This window comes from Lissotriton helveticus, chromosome 5_1, assembly GCF_964261635.1.
Source record: "Lissotriton helveticus chromosome 5_1, aLisHel1.1, whole genome shotgun sequence".
In the NCBI taxonomy this organism is placed as follows: Eukaryota; Metazoa; Chordata; class Amphibia; order Caudata; family Salamandridae; genus Lissotriton; species Lissotriton helveticus.
In genome coordinates, this window is record NC_136065.1 from 1180712228 (window position 1) to 1180726023 (window position 13796).

Sequence of the window (13796 nt, forward strand, 5' to 3'; positions counted from 1 at the left end):
ACTGACAAAGAATAGAGAGAAAGAATGAATGGAAGGAATACAAAAAGGAAAGATGCAAACAAGTTGTGAAAAAATGCCAGGAGCAACATAGGAATAAACTGATGGAAAGAAGGATAGAAAGCTAGAAAAGAGGTCTGATGGAATGAGAGAAGAATATACCTAAGGAAAGAAGGATGGAAAGAAAGAATGGAATACACATAAAACAAAAAAGAAGATGGAGCAACGAAAATAAAGAAGCACAAATAGAAAGAAGATGGAAAGGATGAAATAGAGAAATAGGTCCATGTAGCTGAATGAGGAGTTTTTGACCAAATTCTTTCAAAATCATGCTATAATAGTAATCATTTTGCATCATATGTTCCTCAGGGGTACAATTCCCATGTCACTTCATAGGAACGGTTGGGATTCCTCACTTTACTCACACATGTGTTGCTTTGTATGGGTCAAAGTGGGAGTATTTTATTTTTTGGGTTAATCCTTTGGGACTCGTCACATACATGGATCTGCCATAGAACTTCTTCCTAATGGATCTAAAGACTTGACCCGACTTCAGCAGATTCAGAGAATTGCTAAGAACATACATGTTGCCAACCCCCTTGGCTGCCACCACCTACACCTAGCCTGGACTATTAAGACATCTAAAACTAGCCCCACCACTCATTGGGTCATTTATTGTCATTCCATTCTAGGGTTTTCTCATCCTCCTTTCCAATGTGGAGTGCTCTGAGGCTATCTCGGTGGATTGCAGTGTGATAGAAAACCTGTAAAGAAAGAAAGAAGGGATACAGAAGAAGCTAAATCATACAGGGAGAACATGCCTCTGTCTGCCTGCGAGATGTTGGCTGCTAATGCCAGCAGCTGAGGGAAGTAATGTTCGATGATCTAGAATTTGACTGGTGGCCAACCCAGTCACAAACATGGCTAGGTATGCAGTGAGCGACTTATTTTTTATTTTGACTAAAAATCCATACATTAATTATACAATTACAAACTTAAAACAGCAACACAGGATACCCATTACTGAATAAGAGAAAAATATAAACATTATAATATATGGCTGCCACATAATGAAAGCACCATCCAATGAATAAATGATTCATTACAGCGCACTATACGTATGAAACAAAGCCCTTGCTTGCAGCCAGGCTCCCAATACATATAAAGCAACAATGAGATCCATAAGGACAGTGTCTGCCCTGTACCATGAGGTCATCTCTTGATCCTGTAACGTCTAAATTGAAGGCTCAACGTCCTCCTTTGCTGCCTTCCTGTTTTTGAAGACAAAAGTGGGCAATATTTCCTTCCTCTCACCATTCACTAATACAAATTCCTTGATTTCTCAGCTGAACTTCCTGCTTTGTCTTGTAGGCGCATACCAAACGTGTGCCAATCTTAATGGGTATAGAACCCCTAATATTGGAGCTGCCTGTGGTATTCTGGAGTAACACTTATAGCATGCTGCACCATTAGCTGTCCCTAATGACCCTAGCTGAGGATGGCCCTACAAGTGTTGGATTTTCTCATCAATCACCTAATTCAATCTTCTGTAGGATTTTCTTGACGTGAGCCAGGGCATTTTCTCCTTGTGGAATTCTCCACTCAAGCGCCTTCGATGTATCATTTAGCCTAATCCATAACATAACTCGACACAGTGCAACATGCCAACTGTGCAGCTCACTACGAGTTCTAACCGTAATGCCTCTCACAGAATTCCGGGGCCCATTCTGAGAAAAGTCTCAGAAATCAGTTGACTTCTGTTTGTACATCAGTAGGATTCATTTACCACCATACTGCTGCACCATAAATTGAGGCTGTGGCCAACCTCCTTCAATAGAGCTGCGATGTTGAGCTTGGTGAGTGAGAATGGAGTTAATACTTCAAAACAGCCCCACCATTGTGGATCAGGGTACTCACCGCTTGGTTCATGTGCTGGGTCCAGGGTAGGCTATGGTCTATACTGATACCCGAATAATCAAAGCCACGTCCATTCTCGAGTTGAGCCGCCTTTAGGGAAAAGGATAATTTCAAGGGACAATTCGCATTCATGACGATGTATTTGGATTTTACTGAGATTAATCATCAGCTTCTCTTCTAAACAATATGATTCAAATCCCCGCAAGAGGCGATTACCTTGTCAGAGATAGTAGAACTGCATCATCTGCATACAAAAGTAGGGGAACTTTATCCTGGCCTCGTTTGTGCATATCAAGATTTAAGCTGCCGAGACGTCTGCCATTTCCTGTGATAAATTAGCCCAAGTGACAAAAGAGTCAGTACGCAGATTCCTCAGTCTGGACCCAATCCTAGATTCTTTGGTGCTCTTGTCTAGCTAATATATAAGAACAATTCCCTTGAACAAGGTCATTCACATAAACACCATGAATAAGGAAAAAACAATGACTATAACAACTGGATAAAGGTTAAAAAAAACTATCAAATTTTATTGTATACAATGAGATTAAAAAAAGCAGAAAACAAGGTTGACTGCTTAACACAAGTTAAAAAAAGTTAAAAATGACAATTCATATTCAATATTGACCAGCAATATTGCTGAAAAAAAGACAGAAAAAACAGTAAGACATACAAATTATGCAATACACGGTATGTGTTCTAATGTTCTTTTTGGAACAGCGGTGTTGTGCAGATAGAATATTATTCTGTCAACAGCGATGTATGAACCATGAATCACACTGTACTAGGGCGTCGACGCGTTTCGGTGGTTTGTTGAAATTCTATCCACCTTTATCAAGACAAAGATTCTGTTTCTGTCGTACTTTACAAATGTTCCTCTGCAATTTGAGGACCGATGTAGAATGTTAGTGCGGTCGTCCTCTGTAAAGACGTTATTGCTCAGACCGAGATTATTCGTGGAGGGTTTTCGAGCTTTGACTTTTGTTAATATCCCTTGTCTTTGGTTTGTTTGGAGTTTATGACAGGGTGGGTCGAATTTGGTATCAAATAACGATCCTTCTGCCTCTGTTGAAGTGATTTCTATTCTGGTATTGCTGTTGAGTCTACCTGTTAGGTAAAGTGGCAATATAATGCCAAACTTTCTTGATGTACAGCGCTTTGTATTCAAACGCGTTGTATCTGACCAGAGGCGCCTAAGTCTTGCCCCAGAGACGTGAGTATTGGTTCCCTCTACGTCTGCTGTCGGCTGCACGCTTCTCTGGTCGTTTTCATTCAATGCTGCCCGTATCTGACCTCTGACAATGAGTGTCCATTCCCTCTCTGCAAAGCTGCACCATCCATTCTGGCAACCCTTGCCATCTTAAAGAAAGCCAAAGCTGGAAGCGATGTACAGAGTCGAAAGCTGACTTCAGGTTGGTGAACATTGGGGGAAAAGAAACATTTCTGATCCTACAGTACTTGAAGTGGATCCTGGGTAACCTAAACGTGTCCACAGCAGTCCATGTACTTTTCCTGAACCCTGCCTGCATGTCACACAGTATGTTATTGCTGTCTACCCGCTCCTGTATAGTGATAATAATCCTTATTTGTAAAATGCGAACATATCATATCTCCCCTTAAGGTTTCAAGACACTGGGAGCCGTCGGGGAGATTAAGTGAGCTATTGCCCAGAGTCGCATGATGCTGAGCCGAGCTGCTGCCGGGGATCGAACCGTAATCCCTGCGCTCCGCAGTCAGCCGCTCTGGCCACTACACCACATCACACCTCTCCACCCTGTATCTGTTTAACAGCACTTTGTCATCCAGTTTGTGACATCACCACTCGGGGCATGCGAAACCAACACAGCCGAAGACCCTGTGAGTTACTAACCAGACATCATCTTAGCAAGCCTACATTCTGTATGTCCTTGGCTGTTTCCTTGTCTCATTTTGATCAGTGGTGAGATCTGAACAGCACTAAAAATCGTTTCTCCAATAGGGCCTGGAGCTGGGCTCTATGCAGCACATGTGGCTTCAGGTTTGTTTAGTGTCCAAGATGCACGTGAGCAGAGTTGGACTGGCTTTTTGAGTAGTCTGGTGCTGTCAGATGGGCCAGCTTGAAAGGGCAAGCGTGTGGTTTTTTTTGGTGGTTTTTTATCCAGTGGCTGGGGCAAAAAAAAGCTAGGGCATCTGGCATTGCCAGATTACCCGAAATGCCAATTTAACGCAGAAACTGAGACCCTAACACCCTTCTCTGCATTATAATGACCATCCAAACCACCTTCCTACTCAGTGTGACATATAAATGGATCAGCCTCAGCTTAAGTATTTTGGACTTCCAGAACTCAAGGGCCATCAATTTAATTTAAGAATCAGGCAGGCAGACTTACATCACAAGATCACCCACAATTAAGTACTTTTTCTTGTCTGAAATATGCAGTTAGTTCTCACTGGATAATGCATTTGTAGGTTATTATCCCTTATAAGGGTTTGAGCGCAGAAATAGTTTTGAAAACTAAGCTAGGCACATCTTAGTTTAAATTATGTAAGATTACGATGTAAAGATGGTTGGTACTCTTGTTTAGCGTTGATTGGCACAATTAGATGATTATATGTAGGTTGCCTGAAAACCCAATAAATGATATAATAGTGTAAAAAAATACTGCGCAGAGAGTTTGCAACTGCACTGTCAAGCCTTCCAGTCAAACTCTATTTAAGCAATCAGTATATGAAAGAGCAAGGGACTCTGGTGGGATTGTAGGCTAGGATTGATGTAAAAGAAAAACTCAAGGAGGCAATCAGTAGTTGACGTTAAAACGAAACTACTTAGGTAGACGGCGGTCATTTGATCCCACACATCTCCAAAGTAAAATATGTTGCATAAAGAGCCATGCTTTTTTACACATGACTTTCTGTTGGACAAGTTCTCTGAGGGTCATTTGCTTAATCAACGAGGGGTAGAATTAAAGGGCTCATACGGAAGTCCTTCAAGGCCCAGTGCCAGATTGACAAACATTGGAAGTTGGGCTGTGCACAATGCCAGGAAGGGTGGCATCCCCATACAGGACCTGTTACTCCAACTCTTCGACCTTGGAGATGAAACTTGTCAAGAATCATAACCAATAGGGTATCTTTAAACTGAAATCGGCCCATTCTTGAAGGATGTAATTGATGTCACGTCAGTAAGCGCATCATACCTTTGCTTCTATTTGCCTGATATTAATCCCTCTATTGATGGAGGGATGCAACACAACTGGGATAAGGGGCATACTAGATAGTACATACAAGGAAATAAGTCCAATACGAAAGAAGAGGAACATCTCACACTTTTACTGAAAGGTGTGTTTAGCTTGGCACTGACATGTGCCTGCATCAACCACTGTATGGCTGTGAGGTCATTACAAATTTGTGACTTGGTTAGCCTGATGAAGTCATAATGGACTTGCTAATATTGAAAATGGATGTGAATATGTCAAACACTGCATAATGTAGTCTCCCAGTGCAACACACGGTCATGATAATAAGAAAGAAGTGCACAACTGGTCCTTGTCCTTTCTGGTATCCTGCTGGAACTTTTAGGAGGTCAGCAAGGTTAGAGAGTAGCATCTCATTCATGGTCAATGTGGCTGCATTATTGACTTTGTTTTTTTTAGCAAACATCTGCTGCATTAAGGTTAGTACAGGTTGGGGTTCAGCAGCCAACCACACAAACATTGACAGTACAGAAGACTGATTGGGATCCAAGTCTCTCTAAACATTTATTGTTTTATTCATTGAAATATTGGAAGTGTGCCTACACGGAAGTGTCTTCTGGGAGTATGAACTCCTAACCATCAACTGAACAACATTAGCCAGCAAATGGTTACTGTCTGAGGTTACAGAAATTCTTTGGAGGCTTTACCAAGTCAGAGATGGTTGGCGATGAGGTGGACCGAATGTTTTGTGATCACCGTGATATGTGCGTCTTTCAAACTCTCCTAATAAATCAACTTTGAACGTTAGATATGAGGTAAGGAGCTGGACTTCTAAATGCATGATGACCTCCTACGGGCCTAATTTTAATTGTAATTGCATCTTCTCTGTTAAAACCAACAAGCTCTGGAAGAAGCTTTTAGAGGCACAAATCAGATTTGAACAGATGCTTTGCTGGGGAGGATCTACGCTGAAACCAAATGGTGGCTGATACAAACTCATTTATTGGAAAGTAGGTGTCTTCAAACACACCCAACTAAAATAGATTCTGTTGCAAGGATGAGGCGCACAAGTAGTTCTTGAGAAGTCTTCTTTATTGCGTCTTAACACCATCACAAGTTCCAGTCAGTTGGAGTCAGCTGTGGAATGTTCACACATTCTTGCCAGGGCTATACCAAGGGGAAGGGAGGGCGGGGGGGGGGGGAGGTGGGGCCAACCAAGTGAGATTACAACAGATTCCCAATTTACTTACTGGGGATTTCCAAACATTTCTGGGAGCACTCATTGAAGTCTATGGAGTCATAAATGTGCATGCCTGCTCCGCGAAAACCAACTCACTCTCTGTCTGCTGTGTTTATAATAGGTAGGAGTGAGTTTATTGGGTTAGTGTTTATAACAGAAAATGTTTTTAAACAACTTTATTCTTTCTTTTCCCTGTGGAGAAAACCCTTTATCTGATCACTCTAGAAATATGGGGACGTTTTGCTCATGTTTCTGCCCTGGAAATAATTTGGTCTTATTCACAAACACAAGTTTTTTTATTTGTCGATGTAACAGGCCGTAAAAACTCTTTGTGAATGCTTGTAAATATATCAGTTTGCGTACGTTCAGTGCATTTTGCATCCTGCCAACCAGTGCTCAGTTTGAGCCAGTGTTTGCAGGTGAGGCCCACCAACACTCATTTTTGGGCACAGACTCGTATTTTCCCTCATCAGACTTTGTCCGAGAGTAGGAGAGAGAAAATCACACACGAAGGAAGGAGAAGGGAAGAGTAAGATAGTAATAATGTGACTAATGGAGAGAGCAGGATCCTACAGAAGTGAGATAAAGGGACAGGGAGTGTCTGGTGGTGGATTAAATAAGCTTGAGGTGGATTCAAGAGTATGCAGCCCTGGTATTTGGCACACTGATATTCAATAGTGCTGGCTGAGTGATTCTGAAAAAAGTTATTGTTTTACAATTTAAGCACTGCCCATTTGCCACACCCAACTGTGGAAAATTGCACTAGTAAATATACCACAAGAGGAAGTAGTAGTTAATAAAACCTCCCCAAATAGGATTAAGAGGAGTGCTTGAATCTACCGCAGATCTCAACTGTCTGTTAGAAAACACTTTGAGATGATTATACAAAAGAAATACATTACAAAGCCAGGGCAATTGATTTTAAAAGGAAAGGTTTCAATTTATGAGGCACAGAAGTGATTTGCATGGTGTAATTGCCGTTACGAATTGTGCACACATTGAGAAACCTTGCAAAATACAAGTGGAAATGGTTAACTAAGGAGTGATTTGCACCGACATGCACAAAATCTTTGCAACAACTTTTTGCAATTGCAAAACATGGATGGCTAGCGCTTGTTGAGGGCAAGCAGTGACCACTCGCAAACTTACACTTGTGCAGGCTGGAGACATCAGGAGAATCAGGAATGGTCCTGCAAACCAGTACTTGCTCTCCCAAGGTCAAAAAGTGTGCAGTTGTTTGTCGCATTGGGCAGTTGCGGCCAGCATTGCTCGCGGGTGGAGGGGAGGGGTGGGGGTCATGGGGGAGGGGGAGTCGCACAGCGAGGAGGCGTGGGGGGTTAATATAATACTTTTTTTTAAATATAAACTTACCTTTCCAACGGCTGGGTCCTGCCTCTTCTCTGCTACTGTACTCCTGCCTCCAGCAGGAACAGGAAGGAGAAGCAGGCAGCCAGGCTCCCTCCATTAAGCCAATCACAACACTGCAAGCAGCATTGTGATTGGTCGGGACACCACCCAGCCAGGGGCTTATGGGGAGGCCATGTTCTCCATGCAGGCTGCATTGCAGCCTACATGTAGATGGGCAGAGTACGCATGACTGGTTTGGAGGGCCCCATGAGACCGACTAAACACTCTTTGAGCACTCTGGAGTGGGCAGGCACTCCACTCCTTCCCTGTCCTGCTCGCAGAGCAGCCCCACCCACCCGCCCGCAACCAAACATAAAATGGTAATAACTGAAAGTTATTATCATTTTATGTTTTTGCTTCTCGCACTATGAGAAAGCAGTGGGGCGAGGCTCCTCCGCCCTAGTGGAGGAGCTGCCCCTGGCAATGGGATCCCTGTACCTTTAGTGGGCAAGGGTCACCAAAAACGTGAATACTGACACTGAGGTCTGCTGTCCCTTACAGACCACCATCCAATCAGCAATACGATCGCAGACCTATTACCAGTAATAATCCAAGGCTAATTTTGTGACATTTTTTGTGGAAAGTCCCTGTGTGCTGTGAAGGGTTGGAGAATCTGTTGAACTTTTGCAAAGGTTGAGGCAGGTCACAGCACAATGCGCACCACTGTGCCGCTACCAGCCTCTACGCATGAGTCTGGTTTCAGCCAGACCCAAATCCTGCTAGGGCTCATGATACACAACCGCAAGCAAAGCGCATGGTGTGCGAAAAGATATGCTGATCAGAGCACAGCAGGAGTGGTGTGTGAAAAAAGCGCGTATCTTATTTTATTTGTAAACGTAGGCACTTGTGCGTGTGTGAAATCTGCCAATCTTGCTTTATGAACTAATTAGTACTTTTTCATATCTTGCTGCAGGTGTGACTCTGAGAATCGGTACCTTGGTAACCCACTGAGGGGAACATGCTATTGTAAGTAATAATTATTTTTTGGGCATTTCTTTTGCATTTGTATCGGACTTAGCAGAGTGGGTGCATATGAAACCACTTTAAAAATATATCTAATATTTGTATTACATTGCTTGGAATTCACAGCCACGTGGCAAACAAATGAAATCCAGACTGACTTCTCAATAACTGTATAAGTTTACTATCGAAAGTCCTTCTGTTTATTGAAACTACTCACTTCTTCTGCTGTTCTGTATCAAGCAGATTCTGATGGGTAAGAATCTACCTATACCGGTTGCCTATGCAAGGCTATTTTGCAGTATCTATGATCAGAGACTGTTACCACTGTACTGGTGTTGCAGTCTTCAAATACTGTTGTGGTTTCCCCAGCGTATACAGTGGTCTTTATACTTTCACCTTTTGGGGGGGTTTCGCAGTCAGGTGTTTCTTTGGTTGTCAGTTCCTTCATTAATGTGCAGGGCAATAATAACCTGTCATCTGGCTCAAAAGTTTGGAGATACTTCTTGTGATGTCATCAGTGCTCATTTCACAAGAATAGCATTGTCCGCTGCCACCACTTGTCCTCTGATGTATAATCTAGCACAAGAAATGTGAGACCAAACAAATAACTACATCGGCTTTACTTTTGCAGAGCTGATGGGAAGGAATTCTGCAGGGGTTAACTTAAAAGGAAGACCCTATTTGGGTTTTCCCTTTTCTTACATAGTTGTTTTTATATGTGCAGGTACCCCGCTGTTATGTTTTTAGGTCGAGCTATTTATAGCTCTGAATTATTGGGTGAAAACAACTCTTTGACCAAGAGGATTCCAAGCCGGATTCCTCCCAATGCATGTTGTCTACTGAACCGTGACGCTTCGCCAGGTGCGCCCTTGGCCTCACTCACACCCCATGATGGTTCCCTCCCACTCACTCGCTCCCCTGCGCCCCCGCCCCCCCACCCGCCTCGCACACCACATCAAAGGCTGCTGCTGCTCCCCCGCCCCCCCACAGCAATGCCGAGAGCTTGTTTCTTTTGATGTCCTGCGTCCGCTTTACTGAGCCGTGTCTAACGAGCATGATAGGCATGCAGTGACTCGTCGCCACGGGTGAGCAACGATCCACTCCCTGGCACAGGTCGGGGACAACCCTCAATCTCCGTCTTCTCTACTCTGTTCCTCCGCACCAGTCTCTTCATGCCCCTGCTTCTCGCTGCTGTGGACATCGTCCATCTGTGTTTGGGCTGTCGTGGGGTCACTGCTTGTACCCTGAACGTGGATGCAGAGAGAAATCACCTCCTCTGCGGTTATATGAGCAAGCTGCCTAGGCACCTGGTGGAGCTCCGATCACTGCGTCCTATTCCGTCACCATCCTGGACACTCCCCCTCTTGATAACTTTTAAATATCCAAGATTTCCATGACAGGCTCCGGGCAGCAATTTCCACTTCAGTTTTTCCTATTCTAACTGGTCAGCATGTTCTTTCACAAGAGTGTCCTTCCCTGCGTATTTCTGTCCGTGGGGCTACAGAATGCCAAACATCGGAGGCTTATAGCCCTTATTAGTTTCTCTTGACTCCTTCCCACACACTTCAGCCCTTCGTCCTGCCTAAGCCGCTCACGCTTTTAGCCTGCCTCCCCCTCCGCCCATCCAACATTCTTGCACGTCTCCCCCTTTCACCACTGTCAGCCATGCCCTACTGCTCCACCCTGGCTCCGTCTACTCACCCACACATCCTTCGACCATTGGACCCTTCCACTCCTCCCCCCACCCCTTAACACTTTCCAACCGCTCATTCCTCCCCAAGTAGTCACTCGTCCGCTTTTCATCCCTCAGTTTGTGTTCTCACCCATCGCCCTCTGCTCCCTCCCTCAGTCCCCCATCCACCTATCGCTCTTATCTCTGCACCCGTCTCTCTCACTATTCTTAACTGCTTCTCCCAATCCACTCGCCTCCTCTCTCGCCATTCTACCCGTCAGTCACCCCGAATGGGACTCTCGCCGGTCTATCCGTCAGTCCCTCACTTATCCACTGATCCCTCACCCATCTACCGTTATGGTGCCTATTACTACCCCAACCATCTCTTCTCCCCCCGGTCGTTTCTTTCTCACCCCATCCACCTCTACCTCCGCACTGTCCCAATCTGCACTCCTGGCCAACTGCTCTTTATTTCTCTCACTTCTCCAGACAGTTCCCATGTCTCACTCATCCGTCCGGTTCCTTTCCCTCTCCTTGCACCTCACACTATTGTTACTTTCGTAACTCTGCGCCCTGTACCCCATCCCCAGCCTCTGCACTCCGCAGTATAGCTGGTAATGTACATACGTTGCCTAATGTCTCTACTTCAGTCTTTTTGTGTGCTATCTGCAGGACAAAAGTTCAAATGCTGGTGGACTGTCTTGGCATTTCATCTTCCCAGTGTCGATAATATCTAGACCTGACAGAATACCAATCTCCGTTTACAACAAAACATAGCAGCATCACGGCATCAAGTTTCATTGACAAATAGTTGCACCTCAAATAAACATTGACTACAATACGACCACGGTGCAAGGCTTCTATAAAACGATATTATTTCCGCTTCCTCTGTCCACTGCATTTCATGGCGGTAAAACCGCATACGTCACACATGCTGTCAATTCAACAAAGTAACACATCTGTTTCTTGTTTATTCGAGGTGGCCATCTTTACCACAGCACGCATAATTTGTTAATGAAGCTAAAGCGTTAAAACTCGCAATCAGAAGACGGACGATAAATACACGGACAGTGCTTTTAGCTGCACGGTCTGTTTGCCTGCTCTCAGTGTCCTGTTAAGCAGTTCAGATCTCCTTATACAGTTCATGTAGATGAAACAGTAACCCTTCTCCCGCTCATGGGCCCATCCAGTGAAAGCTGGCACAGCAGTTCTCTTACCCAATGGAACCCCAACATATATGGTATTCTGTTACCCATTTTTGTTGGTCATTGCCGGGGGTGCGAAACTACGTAGAACTATCGTTTCCTTTTCTGTTTTCATGGCGTGGTCCGTCAATTAAAAGCGTGTTTTTTTTTCCTTGCACATTTATGAAGAGTAAGGGGCTTGGTCAACTGAATTATCACCTGTGAAACTTGCAGATCACGAGTCCGAATCCTCCTGGTACGTCAGCCACAGCATTCTATCCTTTTCATATGGAGAAATGAGCACTAATAAGTGGGGCACAGCCTAGATGCAACAGAACTGCGGTTTGTATTGTTAACAGAGTTTAGTGCATATTCGCACACAAGCTCAAGCTTGCTATAACACGCAATGGAAAAACAAGCAATTATTGGTACGCCCAGAACGCATTTCTTCATGTGTAGTAGCCTATGCCACACTTTCAATAGTGCCGAAAATAAAAATGTTATATTAAGGCACTTTCTTAATTCCTCAATCCGGTGTACCATGAATTTGCATCGAAGACGTGGGTATATAAAGTTAAGGGTTGTGGCAAAACGGCCAGAGCTGCCGACTTTGGCGCTGGGGAACCAAGTTCGAGTCTCGGCGTCGGTTCTACATCCTGTTAATCTAGGTCCTGTGATTCTGGGCAAATCTCTTAATCCCCCGTGCCTACTAAAAAACAAGCATTTGCAATGCAATAGGTCTCGCATTTGCAAAAGTTTGAGCTTTTGGCATTGTAAATGACAATGCCTTTTATTTATGCGTTTGAAAACCTTTAAGCTGTGCGTAAACAAGCACTTTGTACTTATAGTCTATGCTTATGAGTAGCAAGGCTGGCAGTCTCTTTTACTGCCTGCCTTGCTTCTCGTAAGCAAGGACTATACGTTCAAAGTGTGTGTTATGCACCGATTGCTGGTTTTAAAAATACATGAATAAAAGGCATCGTCATTTACAATGCCAATAGCTCCAACTCTCGCAAATGCGAGACCTATTGTATTGCAAATGCTTGTTTTTTTGGTTGTAGTGAAGTCCGAGCAGAGGCTTGGCATACGTTGAAATTGGTTGTCGTCGTATTCCCTTGCACTGCTTGACTGTTTCCTAGTTATATCCCTTCACTGTCACTGGTTCACAGAGGCGTGTGGAACTGCAGATCTAGGCACTGCGCACTCAGGAAGCCCAAGTGTGCTCCACTTGTGTAAGGGGTGGGAGGAAGGGGAGGCGAAAAGCAAAGAGATGGCAGCCGTCCTCTGTCTGTTGCGTTGGGTGCTTGGGAGGCACTTTTCCACATCACTGCTGATGAAAGGAAGCCCACCCCACCCTGGTGCATGCAATTGGGGGTGGACAAAGTGGAGGAGGGCAAAACTGTGGACCTGATTAGGTGAAAGCTCCGCATGTAAGGGGAAGTAAAGGACAGGAGAGGCAAGATTTGGGGCAAGCAGAAGGGTCTGGTCCAATGGCGGGCAGTCTCAGCAATAATAATATGGATTCCGGAGCGAGGACCACAAGGGCTCATGGCATAGTTAAAGGCTGTGTGCAGTTTCAGAATTGCAGTGGGCGGAGCGTTACTGGAGTGGGAGTTGCATAGGGAGTGAGGCAGGATGGGTTAGTGTATTCTGTTAGTTCAGTTGGCGTGATAGTTTGTGCAGCTCAGTCGAAGGGCTTAGAACTCTGCTTGCCTCAATAAAGCGTAAAGTGGCCTTTTGCACACAAATTAGTGGAGTAGTGTGATTGTTTCCTCCCAATTGTTTACATGCATAATACTTGTATCTTGTTCACAGAATTCCGTCATTACACAAGTATATTTGGGTGGTCTTCCACTTTGAAATTGAACACAAGTGATGCGCTTGCATTCAAGAGTCACTCAAGTTAGCTACTCAGTGTATGTTCCATACATTTTTTAAGTCACACAATGAACATTTCTAGCAAAGCACATGTGGCAATAGTACACAGTTCCTGTGAGAAATGTTCTGTTTGTACCAGTCTTCCACAGGTGAAAAGTAAACAAAGAGACAGACTGAAGCCTGTTGCTTAAAATATGTCAAATACAAGAGTTGGGATTTACACAAGATTTCAGCACTGTAAAGATCCACGTCTTGGTATGAGGGAGAGCGGACTTGAAATACAAACATTTCCCTGGGGTAGCCAAGTCCAGAGCAAAAGAGGCAAAACAGGTGCAAGGTTTACCTCCTATCCATGGAGTAGGTTAAGC

The 13796-nt window shown here is 44.3% G+C and overlaps 1 protein-coding gene across 1 annotated transcript in view; it reads left to right on the forward strand.

Moving 5' to 3' along the window:
- Positions 1 to 13796, forward strand: part of ATRNL1 (attractin like 1) — a 2439979-nt gene that overhangs the window by 1303460 nt on the left and 1122723 nt on the right. Inside the window, exon 21 of the mRNA XM_078643887.1 lies at positions 8645 to 8697. Within this exon, the coding sequence (XP_078500013.1) occupies positions 8645 to 8697 (53 nt within the window). The remainder of the gene's footprint in view (positions 1 to 8644; positions 8698 to 13796) is intronic.